Source organism: Brachycentrus maculatus, unplaced genomic scaffold, assembly GCF_059751285.1.
Source record: "Brachycentrus maculatus isolate JH-2025_06_01 unplaced genomic scaffold, ASM5975128v1 h1tg001131l, whole genome shotgun sequence".
Taxonomy (NCBI): domain Eukaryota; kingdom Metazoa; phylum Arthropoda; class Insecta; order Trichoptera; family Brachycentridae; genus Brachycentrus; species Brachycentrus maculatus.
In genome coordinates, this window is record NW_028281829.1 from 237,501 (window position 1) to 250,117 (window position 12,617).

Below are 12,617 nucleotides of genomic sequence, written 5' to 3' on the forward strand. Positions count from 1 at the left end.
TATTTTTAATATTGGTCTTGAATTATGTTATTCAAATATGGAATATCGAAAAAATGCATGAAAAATAGCACACAACTGAACTGACAACAAAGGAAATGTACAAAAAAGTCGAAATAGTTTTTAGTGATCGTGTCTGTCGCGAAACTATTTTTCCTGAAAAAGTAAAACTGTGAAGAGAACGGTTTATCTCTAAAGCAGAAGACGTCTTCTAAAACGGAGGAAAAACTTTATCGTGGTGAAATCCATGTAAATTTATTGTTTGACTTTATCCCTTTCCCTACTCTCATTGTTTGAATTTGAAAACCACTTTTTGTATATCAATATTGTACTACTCAACGTTCATATATTTTTCTTTGTATTTATTAGGTTTCACCATTATTAAATTTATGCATAATGGAAAAACATTTAGAATTAATGTTTCCCTGATTAAACATTCATATAAAAAAAATATTATTCCAATACGTGAAGAAGAACATTATAATAATTTCCATCGCAGATTATTTTCAAATACGACTACATGACTTGTATATGAATATCATGAATTTTTTTAAATATCAAAATTTTATATTTCTTAGACATTGAAAGAGAAGTTTTTAAATAAATTCTGTTAACAATTTATTTAGCGTATGTGATATTTGTTTATAATAAATCAATGTAGGTACTTTTACTGCTTAATTTGTTGCCGAAGTGCATAGCAAAAGTATTTCCCGGAAATTTAAAAAAAAACTTATTTAAATTTCTATGTTTATTGTATTGGCAAAAAATCTTTAAAAATATCTTTTTGTCATTAAAATAGGAACCTTTATTGGTTTTTATTAAATCTTCTTTATCATATATTTATTAGGTTAACTAATTTGAAAAAAAGTATCACCATTCAATTGCTATAACCTCAGTGTTCCATCTTGCAGTTGTGGCGGTTAAAAACTTGTTATATTTTAATATTTTGGTTAGTTATAAATTCAATTTTAATTGTTGATATACTTATTAAGTTTGAAAACTGAAAACTTGTTTTTTTCATAAACAAATATTGCAAGAAATGCTGTACTTTACTGATCTATTATAAATGTGTGCTTCCTGGAAATAATTAAAAATATAAACTTTATTTTATTTCCATTTTAGTAACATAAAATCTCCTGGAAATAAAATACAATCAATATGTACCAACTTCACATTTTACATAAAAAATAAGTATGAAAATAAGTTTTTAAAGAGTGATACATGGATTTCAATGTGCAAACTGCTTTACCTGAATATTTCAGTTCAAAGTACAACAGGCTTTGTCGGTTATTCCTTTTTTACAAAATAAATATTTCTTTAGTATGAAAAATTATATAACGAATAAATTATCGCATTAACATTCATATAAACAGTTAAATTTCAATGTTGTTATTACTAATTATAATTAAAGGAATATAATTGTGTATCCTTATGACCTATATAATAAAGTAACCTTCACTGCATGTTTTTTCTACATTGTAAGTATTAAAGATTGCCTGACACGAGAGCAAGAAAAAGCTTGCCAAAAACATCTAGGGGTGGCGATTATCTATTGATTCTCGTTTCAGGAGATTTCCAATCTAAAAGATTGATTACAGCAAAAGAAAATCAATAATGTCACCATAACCGATAAGGATTACAAATGGTCACATAATATGATTACTATACCAAAACAGACGTCAATTGAAATCTATTTTGTAACTTCGTAAAATATTCAAATTAGTCAAATATTTTTTGCTGGTAGTGTCAACATATCGCGTTATAATTTCTTTAAAAATATTTTTGACATCGTGCCTTAATTCTTCATTAGACGATGAAAGTGCATTTTTCTAGTATAGGTAAAACAAACATTTGGTTTATATACTCGTATTATTTATTTTTCATCATTCAAATATGTAAATACAAATTACAATTTACAATAATGTATCCTCAGTGAGTTCTCCGTATCGAGAGCAAATTTTACAATACATTTTAGTTTACAAAATTACACAACATGAAAATAAAAAGTTTACGACATGCGATCGATACGACATGGCCGAATGATATATTTAAGATCTGTCTAACTAAATTTTCCATTTATGAATAGATCTTTTATACTTAGTATCGTTTTTTAATGACTTTAGGTAATGGAAATAGGATGTATAGCTTTTTTTGTATATAAATCAAAGTCCTTTTGATCAAAAGAGGTACCTATGTGTTAGGATTTGTTTGATGTTTGTTTAATGTCTTTTAGATCTTGTAATTCTATCTATGGTCCCATAAACTGTGTTAATTGTAATTTGTGTGCTTTGCTGGAAGGTGCTTTATTGTGTTATGTGAGAGTAATTCTTAGATGCGTATGTATGGATTATTTTAGTATGCGGATATTTAACTATCATGAGTCGTAATTTGCTAAGTACCCAATATTTCCTCTGCGGTAGTCCGTCTCGGAACTTTAGTATGTAAGAGTAATATATTTTTCAAACTACATTGGAAGGATAAATACATTTTGATAACTTTTATGAGTATTTACTGATACTTTTATAGGTTTACTATCCTTCAAAAAATATCGTTATTCAAATGTACACTATTTCGTTGATAAAACTAATTTTATACACACTAATATGTTTATTTAAAAAATAATAATTTGAAACTGATATTTTCAATGATTGAAGTGCGAAAAATCAAAAAAATAATTATTTCAATGTCATATCTTCATACTTATCTGTAGAACTCTTTGCGTGTCTCTCTCAAATGTCGTCTATAGGATTTGTATTTTTTTTATTAAAAATAATGTGCATTTAAATATTGAACAGTGATTTATAATAATATGTAAAGGACGATAATTGTGCAAAAAGATGCAAAATCTGGGTCAGGGAATCGTTTTTTTTATTTAGAAAGTAAATATCGAATTTCGGAAAAAAGATTCGTTGATCATATTCTTTTTTTACTAAAAAACATATAAACCATGAATGAGTAATCATGTACAGCAAAAATCACAATGAAAATAATGCTAATGAGTCCTATTGAGATTGTCAGGAAGCTTCCGTATTTTTGGCTAAGAAGAATAATCTCTCGTTAAGCCTAACGATTCGTGACGTAATACCCTTCTGTGCCTTCTTTATGCCGAAATATCTCCCCTATGTCTGTTTTAAATTAATTAGGTTAGTAAAACATCTCACCGTCCCAACATCATACGAAGATTAACGTTTTCCAAATTAATCATACTCGTGCCTTTCTAGAGTACATAATAAGAGTACCTAATTCAAATTATGGGGGTTTTGTCGTGAAACGAGCTGTGGTTTTAACCCAAATATTTAAAATGTTTTGTTCATATTTTTAAATACCTTACTTTTTAACCCGTTCTGCTTAGCTGTACTTTCGATTTATTTAGAAGTTTTTATTTATTTATATTTTTTATTGCTATATCTATCACCCTTCTCTTACGAGTTCCCGGATATATTTTAGTCTGATGTATAAATCCTAATTTCACCCTATATACCGATTGGTGCGTTTTGGGCTATCACAGTGATGTTCCCCCGATTATACAGATATAATAAAAAGTTAGTTTGTACTCCGTCTAGTCGCTGCCGTTACCGTCGCTCGGTTGAAGTTCGTTGATTGCTCACCAGGGTGAAGTTACTCTCACGATTGTGACGTGAAGCGAATACCGGTACCTACTCGTACTTAGGTACAACCCGGGGCGGCTCCCGCGAGGCTCCATCTGCTCGCCTCGAACAAAGCTGATCTTCGTGATTTGAAGATACTCGCACTAGCGGCCAGAACTTTTCACCTTTATTTGTGTTATCAACAACAATTGGAAATTCATTACTTACACAGAGTCAGTGTTCGATAACACTATCTTTTTGTTTCATTTAGTCTTTAATATTATGTTTTAATTGTATTCTTTCAAGCGTCTAACATTACATTAATATTGTTTCAGAATGTTCATCCGTTAGAAGTTCGTCTCGAAACAACTGCCCGGGAAATGCTTCAAGCTTTACGGTATGATCTACATATGCACATTGCATAATATTACTTTTTCTAATGTTACCATAATACGATATAATGTACGTAGATGTAATGTAGAGACCAATAAACACTAACATTACGAGAAGAGCTATTAAACTGCCTAACTCGAATAATAACTCCAAGTCACTCGAATGAAAGCGCGAACGAGTTAGGAGAAAGTGCTCACAATTTATCCTTTTTGTAACGGAAATAAAGAATTTGCGTGGCCAGCAAATTTGGGGAAAAACTTAATAACTTACAAAAACTGTCCATTAAGTTCGTGCGACTTAAATTACGAGCCTAGGCTAGCAAGACATGGAAAAAGGATAACTTTATGATGTAGCAATGCTTTTTCTTGTTTTATAAGCATCTTACAGTTTTATGATAATGGAGATTCATTATACAAATAAGGAGAATACTTAGAATTGTTTACTAAAATTGAGATTTTAATTATCTATGCCAAATCAAAGTAAACTTTACAAATTTAATGCATTCCAAAATAAGAACAAAACGTAGTTTGAATTCCAGAAGCGTGTTTTTACAAACCGCAGAGAAGAGGGTTACAACGATTCCGTGTAGCGGGACGGTTCCCACTAGGGTTTAAATTAGAAAGAGAGAGAGAGAGAGAGAGAGAGAGAGAGAGAACAACTACAGAAATCACTGAACATATTTTAGAAAAGCATAAAGTACAATCATACTATCCAAGATTGTTGATAGTAATAAAAATAATATTTTATTAAGACAGTTTAATATTAAAAATTGGTAATCGCCTTCGAAATTAGAGCGACTCCAGTTGAGGTGATGAATATACAGTGAGAGGCGTTAGGTATGCGATCCCACCCGTTCTACCATTAATGCTCTAACTACTAACGTTGCTTTAATAACAATAAAATAGAAATAAAAAATTATATAAAGATGTATATGACAAGTGCGAGTTAATGACCTGTCAACTATATTTATGACTTGTCAGGTACAACGGGTTTAGTAACCCAAGAACAATATTTATGACATGTCAGGTGCAGTGTATTTATTGCTGCGTAATTAGACTTCTAGTTATTATTGTTTACGTATGAAAAATAAAATACAAAAGTAAATTTTGTTTTTTCAGCGGCTTACTCCTTCACACCCATTGGCACTCCTTCACAGTTCTGGCTGATACTAAGGTGACATCAAGTATCTCTCTGAGGAAAGATTTAGCTGCTATTATCAAGGCACCACCGCTAATACCAACTATTCTGGATCTCCCCACTGCTAAAACCCAGCATGCCTTATTTAGGTAATTGATTCCATCGTTGTGTTATTTGTTACGTTGGCCCGTTAAGGCCCGACTACTCAAAAGCTCCTAATAAGGCCAGAAAACGCATTCGTTTAAAAATGAATTACATGATTTTCATATTCATATGGCGCAATCTTATAGGAAATTTTTAACGTATATTTTTCTTACACAAAATGGTATTCATTAGCAATTTAATGAAGTACACTTTTTGAAATTTAATGCGGCACGTGTTTTGATGAATTCCTCATTATTTTCAAACACCGTGAACACCGTGTTTGATGCGGAATGCATAGAAATACGTGTCACATTTTATTTGAAGAAGCGTAATGAACCAAGTAAAAATAAAAATGGATAGATATTAATACAGAGTGATTGCCGAATCAATTTTAGAAATATTATTTACCTTACGTTATCATTATTTAGTAATTAAAATAAACATATGTTTGAGTACTATAAATAAAATATTTTTACATGACACTTAATCCGTGTGAAGTGACACAAGGATACGTTTAACCGGCTTTTTTATTATTAAAAAGTTATAGTGTTCCTATGATAACATTTCAATCAGATATTTTTATCAAATTTAATGATCTGTGTTTGAAAATAAGAACCAACTTTTTGAAGATTTAATCACGGCTCCAAAATTAGTCCCAAAATTTAGTTTGATTTTTTCAAGAAGAAAATATTTTTGTCTTAATTATATAATATAATATAATATAAGTTTATTTAATATAGTGTTGTTTTAAATATGGAAGTAATCTTATAAGATTATTATTGGTTTATTTTAGATGTCTCGCAGATGTATCGAGATCTACTCGTGGAGTAATAGTTCTAATCAGTGACGTGGCATCTGCTCAAAGAGTACTTCAGCAAGCTAAAAGGCTCAATATGTTAGATGGACATTTCGTTTGGCTTTGGATCGACACCGAACTCACAACCAACAGAATAAGACATTCTGATCTGGATGCATTCGGACATCCGGATCAATACACTTCGCAAGGTCCCGATCCCTACTACGAGATAGAGTCTGAGAGAAGAACTAAAGGTGAAAAACACGCCGCAGATCATAGAGAACGCCACGCATCAGGAAAAAGAATAGAGGAAATTGAAAGATTCAAAAGGAGCGATGAAATAGTAGAAGCAGTTCAAGATTTCGATCAGTCCAATTTTAAAAATAATCAAGGAGCAGATACGACGAATCAAAAAACCACAAAACTTTTAAAAGGAGTGAACAAGAGTGAATTTAATTTCAAATCTATTTATATAAAAGGAGACGAAAATGATAGTGTAAATTTTAATTTGGATAAATATACCACAAGTGCATCTATGGGTTCAACACCTAGTTTTTACCAATCAAATTTAATGTCTAAGGATAAAGATAGTTCGAAGTTAAGCGCGTTGAATAGTTCTCCTTATAGATATATCGACGGTCAATTTCGAGACCCCGTTGCGTATAATAATGATCATTTTAAAGATAATTCTTATGAAGACAGAGTTATAAATTTTAAATCGAAAGAAGGCGTTGAAAGTTCTAAAATTCCGTTAAAACAAAAATTAATTTCTGTAACACCGCGGAGTAATATTAAGTTATTAAGTAGTCACGATGAGTACAATAAAGAATCCGAAATGTACATAAGAGATTCTGACCTCCTTAGTGATAAAAGTGATTATATTAGTAGTCTTAGTGATAAGGGAGGATCATTTTTAGAAACCAGTTTAAATTTCAAACCGACAGTGAAGACCCTAAATGTGTTCAATAAGTTAGGTTCCCTACGTGACGTATTCGGAGTACCAGGCGCACATAGAACGGAGAAGAGGACCGAAAGACTATGGGCCTTCAGTAGACCGGAAGGATTGGAAAATCTCGTAACACCAATTAACCTGACAGCTATGTTCGACAACTTTCCCGTTGGCCTTCTTGCATTGAGACCTGTTCCGATCAAAACTGGTAAGTATTCAATTGTACGTAATAATCAAGCAAACTTCGACACCCGAATATAATAAATTGTTCACAAAAAATTTTCAAACGGGGAATCACAATCAAACAAGTATATTAAACGATAACATAATGGGCTTTATTTTGAGAACAAAAGACTCAACTTACTTAAAGGTTTTGAGTGTTTTTAATACAATTTAATGTTCTCAATGCTTTGGTTTACCAGGATAAATAAATAAATCTAAAATTAAAATTTTATTTCATTTGAATATCATTTTCCGCATTATTATTTTAAAATATAGGAATGAGACAAACTTTTGGTTGAATAACGATTTTATAGATTAAAAAACTTTTATAAATCCGGTATTTTCATGTGATAAAAAAATGTAATTACAATGTTTAATCAATTATGTGAATCAGATAATGTATTATATTTACTTACAATATTTGAATACTGTTTTAATCTTATTATGTGTTGTTATAAAATACAAAATTGAAAACAACAAAAAAGTAACAAGCGAAAAGAGAAAAACATGCAAAAATATTAATTCATCGTATCTTCTCCCGTCGTTTGTTAAATATTTATCATTTTATTCATGATTTATATTCAAATCAATTTCGGAATTTGTCTCCATTCCAACTGTTTCTATGATATTAAATGTAAACTATTTTTTATTTTGTGTAATAAAGTAATTATTTTAATATACTACATATTGAATAAAACACACGACGAATGAGGGAGGGGAGGAAGAGTACACCTTATATATTTTTTACATATGTCGTATACGTATGTAGGTATATTCACAATTCAATGGTGAATCTTTGATAGGTATTTGAAAAAAATATTAGGGTATTTTATAATGAGCATTTTTTTCAAATTAACCCTTACTTTTCCTACATTTGAAACATATTGTTAGTATAACCCGTAAATCGGTTAATTTCATATGCGCAAGGATTCCATGTGAAAGTGCAATCCATGTGAACGTTTTTACTATGTATGTTTTAACAGTCGCATTTCATTTATTTGTGAACAAAATATTCGTCATTTTAACTTATTCATAAAACAAATCGACAACCAATTTTAAAATAAAAGTTATTATTTGAGAGATTATAAGTTTTTTTTATTTGTACAGATCGTCAGATGGTGCGAGGGGCAGTGCGAGCTTTGAGCGCCGCTCTCCGGCGCATCTTGTCTGGCAACAGGCGGGGTCTACTCGCCCTGTCTCGTTCTGATTCCGGACCAAGTTGCTGGAATAAGCCCTCCGCGAGCTTCGCTTCTTTTTCGGCAGAGTTTGTGAGGTTTGCTTACATTATTCTTTTTGTTTTTAAAGTAAAGTTTTCATCCAAAAATCCGCCGAATATTATAATGGTATGAGTGGGTATGCATGTTGGCTGTAAAGTTTAAGGTTCGTTTTCCTTCCCTTTTACAATGTTGGAGGACTCGCTCTTCTAGGTGACCGATGCAATTATTTTACCGTAGTTCAACGACGCAGACTAACGTTTATCTTACCTACAGTTAAATCTGCCCGCAATTATTCTACTAGCGGTATGATTTTACAAGTCATATTCTCAAAAAAAATTAACTCGCACATTATCTTCATAAACTCTTTATTGATTACGCCACAATGGTTACTTATATTGGCTTTGCCTTCATGCAAGTCTAATTTACTTGTTTATAGAGCTTTTTGCATGAATCTCTAAAATACCTTTATAAATTTTTGCGTCTTACGGCGTTATAGTAGGTGAATAGGGTTACCAGTTTATTTGATAAATGTTTTTTTGCCCTTTCCATACAAACCAATGTTTTCAGGAAGTATGCATACGCCAAAAAATATACGTTTCAGAATATTACGATGGATTTTTTTAGGATTATTAAATAAGGCTAGTAAAAATCACGAAAAGGGAATGAATTAAATACGTCTCTTTTTATTGTGTTCTTTTATATATATATATTTTATATATATATATATATATATATATATATATATATATATATATATATATATATATATATATATATATATATATATATATATATATATATATATATATATATATATATTTATGTATATATATATATATATATATATATATATATATATATATATATATATATATATATATATATATATATATATATATATATATATATATATATATATATATATATATATATATATATATATATATATATATATATATATAATATATATATATAAAAGAACACAATAAAAAGAGACGTATTTCATTCTTTCCCTTTTCGTGATTTTTACTAGCCTTATTTAATAATCCTAAAAAAATCCATCGTAATATTCTGAAACGTATATTTTTTGGCGTATGCATACTTCCTGAAAACATGTATATATATTTATATATATACATACATTTATATATATATATTTATATAAATATATATATATATATATATATATATATATATATATATATATATATATATATATATATATATATATATATATGTATATATATTTATATATATATATACATTTATATATATATATATATATATTTATATATATATAAATATACATATATATATATATATATATATATATATATATATATATATATATATATATATATATATATATATATATATATATATATATATATATATATATATATATATATAAATATATATACTACAATACAGGTATTTGTGTGTATTTAATTATGATTTGAGCTATTGTAGTTAATCTAGACTAAAATTATCCAATATACTTATTTGAAAGGTAGGTGCTTAAATAATTTTTTTGACAATATTATGTGCCTTCTGTTATACGAGTAATAAACAATGGTTACCGTTTGTTAAATTAATGTCAAATATTTATTACGGCTCAATAAAGGATCACCAAATAAGGCTTGTCATTTGCAACAGATATGTTAAATTGTCAAAGGTTATATATAATACAGTCAAGTATTTTACAAATATAAAACAATTGAAATAATGATTAACTACATTTTATTAATTATACAATATTTTTACATTTAGTATAAATATATAAAAATGAATGAGATTTTATAATAAATTATTTACATTATATGCAGAACTTGAGTTACTAGATTTGTGAGACCGAAAACTATATTTATTAGTTTGTAAGGCGTGTATTATAATGGATTTCATTGAGGTAAAGGTTTACGGTCAGTTCTCGCAATCACAGAGGATCCTGAATAGTTAAATTTCAGAAGTTTGGGGTAATCTCACTGTCACCATCTCTGAAAACATCAATCTGTACTGCGTTCGTATACTTCAGGTTCTAGTTATAATATATTGGATAATTGTGCGAGATCATGCTCGAATAATACCTAAATAAAATATTTAAAGAAAAAGGAGTGTTTTGTTAAGTTTTAAAGTCACGTTTTTATAAATAATTGTTTCTTAACTATTTAAAATGTCGTATATTTCATTGGAACAGTGATTATTGTTGGCAGCTTCAATTGTATTTACAACATTTTGAGTGTGTCCAAATACTTGTTCACAAAATCTGGATTATCTCCAATTAGGAGTTATTTTCATATTATTTTTTGATATCTCATCAAAGATGAAGAAGAATATGGAAGTCTGGGCATTTACGGGGCTTACGACCGTCATAGGCTGGTTTAAGTGATCACTTTACACACGTGTAACATTCACCAATTCTACCCATTATTGACAACCACACTACTCAAATTCTTGGAAGTTCTATATATATGAACCAATTTAGAAACCTTGTTCACGAATCACTAGAACTTCACTAGAGACATCTATTGGTGAGATGTAAAGAATTCTTTACATCTCACCAATAGATGTCTCTAGTGAAGTTCTAGTGATTCAAGAACAAGGTTTCTAAATTGGTTCATATATATAGAACTTCCAACAATTTGAGTAGTGTGGTTGATAATGGGTAGAATTGGTGAATGTTACACTTGTGTAAAGTGATCACTTAAACCAGCCTATGACGGTCGTAAGCCCCGTAAATGCCCAGACTTCCATATTCTTCTTCATCTTTGATGAGATGTCAAAAAATAATATCAATTGTATTTATTTAACCACTTCAGATTCAATTTACGCCGCAGATACATTTTGCCAGGATATTTTATTTCATTAATAATTTAAGTTTTAGTAAAATAAAATATATGTTCAACGCTACCATGCATTTGAAATTAAAATAAGAATTTTATCCAATAGTCAAGGAAGTTATAAATATATGTGTTAATTAAAATAACCAGTAATATTGAGATCATAACATTTTACATGCTCAGGTAGAAATATTTATTTAAAAAAAATGGTTACTAACCCTAAATCTTTATTTTTTGGAACAAAGTACAGTTTGACACTTTACAGATTTTTTTTTCGATCCATGCGAGCTCAAAAAATGCAGAAGTAAATTACTTGCGAGTAATTTACTTCTGCATTTTTTGTTTGTATTATTTTGTACTAATTACCAGGTTAAGGTTTCTCATATAAAAAAAATTCAAATGGTTTTGCTCAAATATACTATAAAGATACTTTAAATATAAGGATATAACTTTAACAGTGAGAAAATGATAAAATGTATCTTATTTGTATAATATGTACAAAATGTCAGACATTATTAACAAAATGTTTTGATGTAATTATTATCGGTTATATAAGTTAAAATTTTGATTTGTCGTTGGTACAACCAAAATAATAAGTCATTGAGTTTTCGAACTCCAGTAAAATTAAGTTTGTTTAAGTTATAATATTTTGGAAACGACTAATTTAATGAAGATTAAACCATTTTAACGGTCCAAATTAATTTAAATGAGTCCGAACTGAATACATCTTGTTTGTAATAAATGTATTTTTTTACGTCATAAAAAAACTGAATGTATTTAAATTTTCGCCCTTAAAGAATTCTGTAATTCGCACACAAATTTATCGTACTCTTATTCACCAAACTAAGCGAATAATTCGAGAGCTTTTAATGTTGCCACTCGAGTCTAATGGATGGTCATTTGCAAGCAGTCCTTGTTAAATCTTACCATTTTTTTAAGTGTTCCGAACACTCCGGTACATTACAAAGGGAAAATTAATGATATTCAAGCTATGATATTACTTCACCCAAATAGGTTTCGTAAATATTGATGACACGTTGATGGACAACGTGTCGAGAAGTAGTAGGGTGAAATATCAATCACTAACACGCTTTATAAACAAAAATATCTCAGGGGTATTTTCCAACATCACCATCCTTTTTGGAAATAGATCCCTTTTGTGGCTATTGAATCTAGAATTTTATTTATTGTTTCGGCATTTACTTTGTGGTAAGACATGATGATATTATCAAAGAAAACACTTATTTTCTTACCACTTGAGTTTACGTTTCGGAAGCTAAGCTTCCATCTTCAGGTCTAAATGTTTACATATTACACACAATGGAAAGGCAATAACAA

At 29.1% G+C, this 12,617-nt stretch overlaps 1 protein-coding gene across 1 annotated transcript in view; it reads left to right on the top strand.

Moving 5' to 3' along the window:
* LOC148299470 (uncharacterized) overlaps positions 1–12,617 on the top strand; it is a gene marked incomplete at its 5' end in the record, with an annotated part of 90,561 nt that overhangs the window by 54,567 nt on the left and 23,377 nt on the right. The window contains 4 exons of the mRNA XM_088276050.1: positions 3,920–3,981; positions 5,096–5,263; positions 6,052–7,211; positions 8,333–8,498. Coding sequence (XP_088132176.1) covers positions 3,920–3,981; positions 5,096–5,263; positions 6,052–7,211; positions 8,333–8,498 — 1,556 coding nt within the window. The remainder of the gene's footprint in view (positions 1–3,919; positions 3,982–5,095; positions 5,264–6,051; positions 7,212–8,332; positions 8,499–12,617) is intronic.